General features: G+C 39.5%; 1 protein-coding gene across 1 annotated transcript in view; it reads left to right on the top strand.

Annotated features, from left to right (window-relative positions):
* The window catches only part of NUP210 (nucleoporin 210), a 107,107-nt gene extending 105,196 nt beyond the window's left edge, over nt 1-1,911 (top strand). The window contains exons 38-40 of the mRNA XM_063121248.1: nt 143-238; nt 355-435; nt 966-1,911. Coding sequence (XP_062977318.1) covers nt 143-238; nt 355-435; nt 966-1,066 — 278 coding nt within the window. The 3' untranslated portion in view covers nt 1,067-1,911. The remainder of the gene's footprint in view (nt 1-142; nt 239-354; nt 436-965) is intronic.
* The last annotated feature ends 10,557 nt before the right edge of the window (nt 1,912-12,468 follow it).

Here is a 12,468-nt window from a genome sequence, read left to right as displayed (position 1 = left end):
TAGGTACATAGTTGGCTCAAATAAATCTTTGCAACAAAAGATATGGAATTGTAAGGAAAGATCCCAATTGAATTCAAAGCACATTAGGAAGTTACATTACTGTTGAAACCCTGCTACCTGCAGCTCTTCTTTTCAATCTCAGATGGAGCAAGCTCATTCCAACACTTCCTTGATTCCTATCAAGCCATGTTTTTCACACTTTTTGCGCTGTTGGCAGGGATGGCTGTTATGGTTATAGGTAAGTGAGAGCCAAGTGATGCAGAAGTATTTCCCCCTCCCCTAACTTTTTCAGCATTTTTAACTGTGAATGTAAATGAACTTCAGTGCTGTCTTCTGTTCTGTAATATCTTTCAGTACACTATGCTATTTTCTCACCAAAGGAACAGCAAACTCATCCAGCTTTTATCCCAAGAACAAGTCCTCAGCACAGACAACGTAAGCAGATGTTAACCAGTTAAAAGCACATAGAATATATAAATTGAGCATCGTAACTGAATAATATTGTATCTAGAGAGGGTGTTTCATTCAAAGACTGTCCTGGGCTAATTGGCAGAACTGTACTTTCCAAGTCATTGAAATTATCAAATTTTACTCTAACATCATGCACAGCTTCTTGCAGGGCAGGGGAGGCAGCCAAACAGACAAAGATTCTCAGCAGAAAACTGGTGTATGGCCCCAATCCAGAACAGAAGCATGTTGTAACTCGCAGCTGTTTTTCCACAAGTGCCAGATTAAGCATGCCTGTTCAGTTCTTGAATAATGTGACATGCAGTTTGGATGTAGGGCTTGGTGTTTAATAATGGATTGTAGGATCAGTGTTTCTTTTTCTGTTGTAAACACGTTTATTTATGTCTTGAACCAGGTCCATATGATCCCAGACCTTAACACAAAACCTGCGTACAAACCAGCAACATTGTTATCATATATATATGAATACTCACTATGCTCTTTATTTATCAATATAGGGTTTCCTGTTTCCTCTGCAACCTCTTTCAGTCCTATATCTTCAAGCAGTGAAAATGGCTCTCCCACGAGGCTATGGAGTCCTGGTTATGCTTCACATTAAAGAAAGAAAGTGTTTTTTCTATGCTGACTCTGTTTGGATTTTATGTGCTAGTGCCTTTAACTAGTAATTAATTTAATACCAGATGGAAGTTCATCCAAGTTTAGTTTTGCTTACCTAATGAAAATATTTTTCATTTAAAGAATGCAATGCAAGTACTGCATACGTTTTTAATGCTCAAGTTTTGTGGACTCTATTCATCTATTATCTGTCATTATTCTCAGTTCTGGTGGGGAAGGGGGGAATATCACTGGGGGATATCCAGTATCTCTGCTGAGCTTTTTTCCCCCTTGCCTCTTTTTGTATGCTTCTTTGAATTCCAGCAATAGCTAATTGTCAATATAGACGCATTGCATTTTTTGTTTTACTTCCTGTGGAAATTATATTTTTACAGTTTCATAATGAGGCTTTATGCTATTAAATAATAGAAGCATGATAACAAAAATGTAAGCACACATGAAAGAGGATATTGTTTTAAAGGAATGAAGTTTTAGTTTCGTTTCAGGTTTTATTAATTTATTTTGTGACTCAGGAATGAAGAAACTGCACTGATATATTTTTTATACTATTTAGCCTTACAGATCCCTTGAATTTGCAGATGAGAAAGTAGTTGTGCTGTAATAACTATGAATAGTTGTGCCTTTTTTGTGTATGAACTAAAGCCCTGACCTAAAACTAGTCAACAGCAACATGCACTTCACCAGTTGCGGCTGCTGCCATTTATTTGTAAATGAAACTTTTTACTATAGCTATCATATGACTATGCAGACTTTTTAAAAAAAAATAATAATGAAGAGTTTATTTTAATCAGGGGTTTTATTTTTTATATGCTAATATAAATGTGAAGGAGAGAGCATCTTTATTAGTTCTTTGCAAATGTTAAATACCTCAACAGAAATTGAGTGTCCAAAAATATCTGCTCATGTGTAACTGTACCATAGATCAGAACCCTTATCCCTGAAGTGCTGTGTGATTGTAAATGTCATTGAAATGGGAATAAGGAAGATACATGGAAGCCCAGTTCAATTATCACAAACTGACTCATACAACACTTAATATTTGACTTTTGTTTTGTTTAATACTGTGAACTATGTGCACGTGTGAATACCCTGCCCCAACTGAAGCCAATACAAACTTACTGCTCATTTCAGACAGTACCAGATTTCTCCCAAGAATACAGGCTCTCATGATTTATACACACGGTACAAGTAATACTTTTACCTCAACAGTATGCACGTATAATCTACTAAGTCACAACGTATTACTATATATCTAGTCTTCCACTCACAATAATTTCATTTAATTTATTGCTATATATAGTATAAAATTAGACTGAATTTGCTTTTCAAAAACTATCTGGTTTCCCTAGAATTATAAAAGTGATTTGTTGTGAAATTCCTCTTTTTCCCTTCCATTGTTGCTGGGGGTTACATGCTTCCATTCTGCAGCTGCACTAACCATAAGTTCTCAGAACTTGTAGCAATAAGAAACTTGGACGTTCAGTGTGGAGTCATTGTTTCCAAATTACGATTTATTAGCCACATCTTCACAAATGCCTGGCTGTCCAGGAGATCCTTTATTGGATCAAAGAGTAGGTCACTCTAGAATCAAATCTCACCAACCTGCCAGGAAACAAGGCTACCAATAAAATACAAAGATGGAGTGTTTGCAGAGGTTCAAATAAAAATAATGTGATGTATACCAAGAGAATGTTCTCAACCTCTGACCTTAGGATAAACACATTTCCTCATTTATAGTTTAAAATTCTATCTGGTGTTGGAATTGTATCGTAAATCCTTTCCCTTCAGCCCTAAATATTTTTGGGAATGGGAAAACTTAGCACTGAGCAGAGCAATCCTGAGTAGGACTTGTGGAGGCTGGGGGCAAAGAGTGACAAGATTGATCTGCTGCTTTATCCACAGCCCAGGTGGCTTGCGCCAGCCAGAGCAGAAGTTGGGGAGCCATGGTTATTCTTTATTCCTCATTGGGGCAGGATTTTTAAAGTTTCCATTTTTGTTGGTAACAGTGGAAAGCCACCCCCCTCTAGGGCTGCATTCCTCCCCACTGGCAGAAGCCAACAGGCAGCAAAACAATATCCTAACTCACTGCAGTCATCGGGGGAGGGGGAGTTAAGGGACTTGAATTCTAATGCTGTGAGGATTGTGACTGAACAATCTGTTTAATTGTGAATTCTAAAGAAATAATAAAATCTGTTAATGAAGGTAATATTGTATAGGAAATTTAAAAAATTGTACAAAAAGTCATGTAACAGTTGTATTTGTATGTTACTGGAAAAAGCAAAATTTTACTTGGTTTTCTATAATTAATTTGCCTGGTGATTGAGAAATAAAGATATGCTTCAACACATAAGAGTTGCTTGAAAATTATTGTAAAGATATAAATATGAACATTTAACTTTATAGGATTTTTCTTGATCTAGTTACAACTAGACGGATGAATAAATTGGGGTTAAGGAAGGGAAGAGGCAACGTGCAACAAAAGGAGAGTAATAGTGTAATCTTACCTTACTTTCCTCAGAATTCATATAAGAAATACATAGAAGACTCTGAAGCAATTAAATGAAACAGATTTATATCATCCATCAATATAACAGTATAGGGGTACACAATGGAAATAACGCACTGAAAATAAAACCATGCAATCTAACTTAGAATTTCCAAATGTCCCAACACTCAATTACTCCTACTGTTTCAGTAAGATATGTTTCCTGCAGTAACTGTCAAGTCAAAGTGTCCAGGCATATGTTTCTCTGGCTTCATTGGGAATACATTTTTTCCCTGCTCTTCAAAACAATGAGAAAAAAGAAAAGTCAGATGTGAATGGAGAAGGAGAACCCCAAGCCATGCTGTTCATGGTTTAAATTAAGTTGTTCCCTGTTAGGCCTAATCCTGCTAGCAAGAACTCTGAGGTGAGGAAGATACTAAGGTCCAAAACAGGCATTACTTTAAATCTAGCTTTTGTTTTCATTTTTACTCTAGAGTAGGCTTCCAAAATCCCTATTTTGCCTAATTAGTTTCCCTCAGGTTTTGTGAGCTTTTCATGCACATAGCGTGGCAGAATTGCTGTGTAGGATTTTATTCTAACCCTTTCGCAAAATGCTTCAGCTCTGTCGCAATGGATTTATTACCTTGGAATAAATGATGATGCTACTTACTCAAGGCAACATATATTTGCTAAATGGGCATTAAGTAAGGGAACTGCCTGGTGCTGTTTCTTGTTTTTAACATTTAGCAGCATTGCCCTATCCAGTCTGAGGTTTAGAACACTAAACGCATCCTGAAGAGTTCTGAAACAGAATTGATTATCCTTTTCCCAATCCCAAAACTAGATAGTGTTCTGCTTGGTTTATGAATCCTAGGCAGTGATCTGACAGTGAAGGGAATCGTCTGCTTGAGTAAAGTACTGCAGCGCAAATCTCAGTATCCTCCAGTTGCTCTCTTCTCTAAAATTGGCTGCGTGCAGGACACCACAGTTCCATCCTGAATCCTGGATGAGCAGAACTCATTCAGGATTCAGTTATGTTCTGGGAGGTTTTGGAGAAGTGGGAATGGATGCATTTGTTTTGCCAAAATGCTGGAAATACCCCCAAACCTTTGGCTTAGAAGTGCACTGAGAACTAGATGGGTTGGGGGCAACTACAACTGTTTAAGTCTTCTATGTATTTCTTATATGAATTCTGAGAAAAGTAAGGTAAGATTACACTATTACTCTCCTTTTGTTGCACGTTGCCTCTTCCCTTCCTTAACCCCAATTTATTCATCTTCCCACACTTACTATGTATTTTTAGCATATCAATAGCTTGAAAGTAAATGACACAAGTGAAGTCCTCCCCCTTTTTTATTTAGAAGTATTTAGTATTTTGAAGTATACTCCTGCTGGACTTGTGGGTTCCATTTATTTGTCATGACCAATCGTTTTTATAGATCTATTTTCCATGAATTTGTCTAATCACCTTCTACAAGCTTGCTAAGGTTTATGGCAGCAAGTTAATTAAGCACGTTCTTTTGTCTGTCCTCCATCTAGTACCAATCAATGTCACCACATGACCCTGAGTTATAGCGTTGTGGAAGGGGAGGATCATCTCTTTTTTCTTTTCTCCACTCCATAATTTGGTAAGACTCTTACCATTTCGCCTCTTAGTCTTCTGCTTTCTAAACTAAAAAACACCAAGTATCCTTGTACTTTTAACAAAAAAATGAAAGCCACTCTAATGTGTTTCTTTTTTTAATAGAGCTTCTGCCAAAGTACCAGAGGTTTTTTAAAGATGTATTGAATGTACGTGATAAAACATGGAGATTGGAGTTTGAAGCTAAGAGTACAGAGACTAAGGCCTTAGCTAGACCTAAGGTTTATCCCTGGGTCGTCCCTGCCTGCTCCTGGGATATCCTGTATGTCATTTACATGAACAGGGATGACCCCGGGACGATCCCAGGATAAACCTTAGGTCTAGCTAAGGCCTCTGACTTGGATCCAGATTTATTCATACTTTGAGACCTATTGAATTTTTTATCCAACCATAAGACAGTTTTGCTGCCAACCATGTTTAGACCTTTCCTTGTCTAAACAAGCCCTTAAAGCAGCAACTGAGGGTCTCCCTTCTTTTCCCCTCACCTCCCACCCTTTGTCTATGCAGCTAGAGGTTCACTAACACAGCAGCATCTGGAGAATTCCAGCTTTGCTAAACAACAGCCAATCTGAGGATGATGATCTGTAATTATAAGTAAGGCTTTTTATACCACTTGCCCTCTTGAAAGGTAATTGATGGTATATGTGCATGGTGTGTTTTGTAACAGAATTCCATTTCGATTTGTGGCAGGCAGATAAATATTTAGTATCATATTATTGTATATTGAATGAGGCTCATGATTACTGTCTGGTACAAGTGTGTACTGTGATTACCCAGCACTGAAGTTTATGATTATGCTTTATAGCATCCACACCAAACATTAATCTTCACTTAGCCTCTGGCACACAAGAAAACTACCTTAAGCAGTAAACTGATCTTTTTCATGATACTTTCATATATACAGTAGTATTTTTCATACTCGCAATCTACAGGAGGAGGAGGGACTCTGTATAAACTTAATTCATCTAAGGAAAATGCCCAGCAGAATCAATGCCTCAAAATCATTCATTCATTCATTCCATTTCTACATCACCCAATAGCCAATGCTCTATTTCTTCCCATTCCATTTCCGTCCATGTGTTGTTTATTTTGCAATCATTGGGGCAGGGCCCCTTATGTCTCCCCCACCCCACCCCACTCCCAATTATAAAGTGGCTGGTTATAGGCATAATAAATAAAAATGTAAACAATCATTCTTTTTTGCTTTTCTATGTAACCCTGACAAACAGCCAAAAGCAACAGAGCAGTCTTTGATCCAGTGGTTGTTCTTGTCAGCAAAAAAACATGGAGGTGGTTTTCATGAATTTGTCAGCCTAGGGTGGCTGTGTGTCCTCTTTTACAGAGGATCATCCTAGATTTGAAGAGCTGTCCTGCCCAATTCAATGTTAAAAATAAGGAAGTGTTGCCCATCTTCAGCCAGCACCCGAGCAGCAGAAGAGGCAAGTACATATTTCTAAATTTGTACCTATATGTATAAATTAGCATAGGCAAATTTTATCCAAATCACTGTCCTCTTTTCTTGTGATGCATTTCCTCTTTGGGGCAATTCATAAGTGCCCACCATGGTGCTAGAGGGGAGGGGAATCAAAATTGCCTCCCCCTCCTTCCATTAGCAGCTGCCAAGAAAGCCCTTTCCATGACCAGAACTCTACTTCCAGGATCTCAGGATCCAACCCAATGACTGGGTTCACATGACATGTAGGTGGTTAATAAACTTTATTAACCACTCCCATGTGTGCTGGTCATGTGGGCATGGCTTGTCATGTCCAAACCTGGGGAGTGTGTGTGGCTGGCTGGTTAACAAACCACCCAGACACCATGCCCTGTTTGTTAGCCACCCCAGCTATCCACCTTCATTGGATTCAAATATGACAACCTGCGCCCGGTGGGGATAATTAGGGAAATCAGACAGCATGCAACTGGTTTATTAACCCCGCTCATGTCAGGTGAACTGGCTCACTGAGTTTATCCTATGTTAGAACTTCAGCAACACAGAACACCATGTGAGAATATAGCAGATAAACTCCAGGATGCTGATTTATAACAACAGTTAAAATAATCATCTCAGTTTCAGTGGCTGCACCACCTTGCTCAGGCAGCGCAAGTGGCTCCTCTCCACTTAGTGAAGACATTCTTTATTCAATGAGGCTTTTGCCTTGCTAAGTATCTGATGTTTTATTTAAAGGTTGCGTTTTATCTGTGGTCTCTGCCTCTGTTGTATTTTTATTGTATTTTAATTGAATATTGTTTACACTGAATATTGTGGTCTTAAATAGTTGTCAGTTGCCCTGAGCAGATGGACAGGACAAATTTTTTTGTATAAATAAATAAAATAAACTTAAATTAAAAGGGGGGCTGGATAGTTTCATTCTGCATTGTATGCCACAACTCTAGATATAGATTTCTATTGACCTTGCTATAAACGTATTTTACTTTTATCAGAAAATGTATCTAGCCCTGACATGATTTTCAAATGAATGCGTTGTCTGCACTATAATAAGAAATCAGACACAAAGATCTCGGCAAAGTTAACTCTACTGAACATGAATCTCTTCTCCTGTAATGAGGTCAGACCAGCTGGAACAACAGTACAATTGCTCTTCAGTTTGCCTCCTTACAATCCTTATGCAATATCTAAGCTATTAATGCCATCTTTATTTTCTAGGCTCCCTTTTGTATCTGTTTTGTTTGTGACTCTATGGAAAATGAACCAAAATGGAGCTAATTTTATATAAGAGAAAAATATGTATTTTTCTTGAAAATATGCATTCCATTCCAGTGCAAAAGCTTTCAACACACATATGTAAATAGAGGACTTTGACTGCTAGGAAAGTGTCATTTCCCCCCACAAAATGCCTGTTACAGTATTTCTGTTCTATGCTTCTTTAAGAATGTAGTACTACTAAAGTGCTGCCAGAGCATGTAAATTAATTATCATGTATTTGAATTCCATCCTCTTCTTCCATGTGGTGGGTGTGCAACCTGCTTCCGAAAAAGGGGAACTGGATGTGCAAAATAAGTCCCTGTGATTGGCAGCCAATTTTTGCCAGGTCTGACAGAAACAGTAAGAGCCTGCTCTTTGGGTACTTCCTGCTCCAGGTCATATCTCCACTTCCAGCAATGAAGTGTGTTGTTATGCCAAGTCTACATCTGAATATGATCGCAGCATAAAACCCCTAATAATGTGTTGCTCCCATTGCCCAGAAATGGGACATTTGATACTAGCCTATAGTTATTAGGATTTTCAGGGAGGATTTCTTCAGGAGTGGCCTCACTGCCATCTCTTTCAGGTAGCCCGGGACCACTCCCTGTCACAAAGAGGCATTAATCACTTCCCTGGCCCAGCAAGTTGTTACATCCCTGCTAGCAGAGGGGCAAGGATCCAATACAGAGGTGGTTGTACAAACCTGTCCAAGCACCTTGTCAACGACCTCAAGCTGCACCAACTGAAACTCATCCAGGAAAACTGGACAAGACTGTGCATTCACCTGCTATAATTCTTGAGCCCAAGTCCTGGAGGATGCAGGAGATTTTATTCTGGAAGTGCCTAGCAAATAGATTATAGTGGACCTCAGAAGGTTTTACAGTGTCATTGGCACCAACATGCAATAGCCCCCAGACAACTCTGAAAAGCTCCGCTGGGTAGCAGATTGATGATTCTATAGTGGCAGCAAAATATTGTTTTTTTGCCACCCTCATTGCCCCTGAATATGCTTTACTGTAGGCACGCACTAGAGCTTGACTGCATCCACTAGGAGTTCGTCTCCATCTGTACTCAAGCCGTCTCCTGTTTTGTTTCATCACTCTCAGCTCTGGGGCATACCATGGACACATATGAGCTCTACAAAGGAGAGGGCACTCAGGAGCAATTGTGTCAACCACCTAGGTCATTTCTGCATTCCACAGATCAACCAAGGTTTTGACAGCCCTATCAGCCAGAAAACTCCCCAGAGCCCTCTGGAAACCATCTGGATCCATTAGCCTCTGGGAGCGGACCATCTTAATGGGTCCCCCACCCTTGCAGATGGTAGAAGCTGCTGTAAGTCTATACCTCAGCAGGTGGTGATCTGACCATGACAAAGGGGTTGATGTAAAATCTCCCACTTTCAGGTCATCATCTCCATGTCCAGCTGGAAAAAAACAGGTCTAGAGTATGCCCCTCTACATGTGTTCGGCCAGTGGCATGTTGGGCCAGTCCCATGGTTGTCATGGAAACCATGAAATCCTGAGCTGCCCCAGATAAAGTGCCTTCGGTGTGAAGGTTGACATCCCCCAGAACCAAGAGTCTGGGGGATCTCAACAATACACCCGAGACAATACATGGGACTGCCTTTGAAAATCACGATACATCATTTCTCTGTCTGCCCTATTGTTGACCCGCACTGATCTTCATTATGAGAGCTTTATTGCTTATAAGTGTTCTGACCAATACAAAGTGACCATATGATCCTTTGAATCAGGGGTAAGTGATGCTGTGCCCTCCAAATGTTTTGGACTATGACTTCCATAATCCCTGACCATTGGCTATGCTGCATGAGAGTGAAGGGAGCAGTGGTTCAAAACAGCAGGAGAGCACCAGACTGCCTAAATCTCTGAAGTGCCTGGGCTGCCAGTTTCTTCTTAAAGCCTGCTCTGACTTCTGACTTATCGTATGGAGAGACGCATTCTCAATAGTGACGCCATCTCCATGGAGCTTGGAGGCTTATGAAAGTTGTATGCTGGGAGACTCCCAGGTCTCTCCTGGTTTTATAGGAGCTGGCCAAGGAATTCTTGTTTCGAAAGCCTTTGAAGGAGCTGCCTAATAAAATGTTATTACTGCTGATTCTGCATTTTTATAGATTTTTAGCTCTCTGGTTATTGTGGTTGCTATTCTTTCTATTTTATTGTGCTTTTAATTGTATTTGGAGTGATTGTGACATGAATCTCCTAAGAGCAAAAGAATAGGCTGAAACAACATTAAAATAAATACAGTCTTATAACATATTTTATTTGATTTTTCATTTCTGAGTATTTTTCTGTTACAGTTTTCTAGCACATAAACACACTAGTGCTTCAAGTTCTTGTGAAATTGCTTTGCTTCAGATTGTTTGAGGGGGAGAATAATGCGCAATACATAAATATACTGTGTAGACTATTCAACTTGAAGGAGCAAGAAGTAAAAATGTTCTGGTCAACATTTTAAAAATTATTCCAAGAACAAAAAGTCAGCTAAAATCATACTGCCAATTCCAGGTAACAGTTAACTGTAACTATAAATATTTTGGACAGCCATTCTTCAATTCAGTGATAATTTAAAATAGTTGACATACAGGCTGCTGTTCTTATTCTTGGAAAGATTGCTAGAGGAAAACAATAGCTGAAATCAATAACCCATTGAATTCTTATACAAAGTTTTTGCACATTGTACTTATATGTATTATGCATTTTTCCCAATGCAATGAGATTCGCTGAAAATCTTAAGAGGGTGCAGTCTTTTCAGATCATACATGGATGTACAGAAAAGACCCACCACAAAAAGCTATTGAACAGGGTGTGGATATGTTCCAGTGGAAAAGTCTAAATAAAAATGCAACAGAAACCTCTGGTGTCCATAGCCATTGCCTAATGCTCACCTAAATTAGGGATGGACAGACAAATCAGTTTGCTTCGCTTTCTCCTATATTCAGTTTTTGGGGTTTTCCATGGCCTGATGACCCCATCATAGACATGGCCCCAAAAGGCACTACTGTAGGTGACACCAGCAGCAGCCACCTGTAGGCTTATCAGAGGTTCAAAATCATATTAAACCCCACATTCTCCCCTATACATAGTAATTCTTTTTGTGGTGGGAATGAGGGTTAACTAGCATGGTTTCACCAACAAACTTTAGCTGTGTTCACTCTTTGACATGCATATTGTGTGCTGTAATGGGCATTAACCTGACACTTTCACTCAAGAATCCAATGCTGTGAAAGACACAAAGATCCAATCTACACAAAGGTGTCTTCCAATGCTGATGCAGTTAATGCACATATAGCAATTAATGTAGTGTAGACTTGAGATAAATCTCATTTTTGTGAGGCAAACACAATCTTAAACCACATTACTTTGGCTATGTAGACAGATGCCAGCAAGTTTCCTTCCTTTTTCCCCTTCTTCTTTTCATCCATTAAGCTTATGCACAGGTGCGATGGTACAAAGGCGTAGAGATTTTTTTAAAAAAGGCATCCCAAAAGCAATGTTCTGACTTTCTCAGGAGTAAGCCTCATTGAAGAGACTCTGAGGAGACATGTATATTGGCATGTTCCAGCTAGTTGTTCCTTGAGGCAAAGAATAAAAAGGACAATGGAGTCAGTTGGGAAGGTTTGAAAAGAATTCCAACCTTCATTTTATTTTATTTTTCAAAGGCATGGGGGGAGGATTTCAAAGCAGCATTGCATTCACTCTTCAGTTCACCCACTGGGCAGGGCAGAGAGAATGGGTGAAAAGCCAGCAGAAGTGTGTGTGTGTGTGTGTTATTCACAGATTCACACCTCTGCAGGTATGCATTAGCAAACATTACTAAAAAAAAACTGATCTTGTTCAGCAGAGGGTGAAGATGACAGGAAGGGGTTAACTCTTTTCCTCCATGAGAGGAGTTAACTAATTCCGATCAGGTCCACTCTTTGCTCATGCAACTGTCCATTCTTCCTCACAGCACTAAAGCCATTCCTCCTTCCCCTGGAGTAGGACCACAAGCTCAGGGCACACTGAGTCCTGAAACACAGGGAAGTTGCAGTAAAGGGAAAATCTGTCCCAAAAGGATTTCACTAAAATGTAGGGTTTATAGCAAGAAAACCCAGAACTTATACAGATTGGGGGTAACATCATGTGTGAGGAGCAGTAGCATCTCACTAAATTCGTTGTGTAGATTAGGCCAAAGAGGCATCTGTTCAACCTTATTGCCTATGAATAGAGGCTCCCTGTTTCAAAGTGGCATAATGCACCAGCACAAGATCTTCTGATCCAGCATAACACACTAATAGCTCTGCTCAAGAACAGTGATTCCATAACTGGATTCCACTAAGTTCGAAGGCAGAATTGGTGCCCCCAAGGTTTGAAGAAGATTCGAGAAGTTCAGTTGAAGCCTCACTCCACAGTTGCATGAAAATTCTGAGTCAATTGAAATTTGTCCAGAAATCAAATGATACTGCTCATGTCTATGCAGTATTGATCAAAAGTGTTTATGGCTGCAATCCTATACATATTTATGTGGAATTAAGTCTCACTGAAGTCAATA

Source organism: Elgaria multicarinata, chromosome 3 (genome assembly GCF_023053635.1).
Source record: "Elgaria multicarinata webbii isolate HBS135686 ecotype San Diego chromosome 3, rElgMul1.1.pri, whole genome shotgun sequence".
NCBI lineage: Eukaryota > Metazoa > Chordata > Lepidosauria > Squamata > Anguidae > Elgaria > Elgaria multicarinata.
This window is presented reverse-complemented; position numbering and strand designations above follow the sequence as displayed.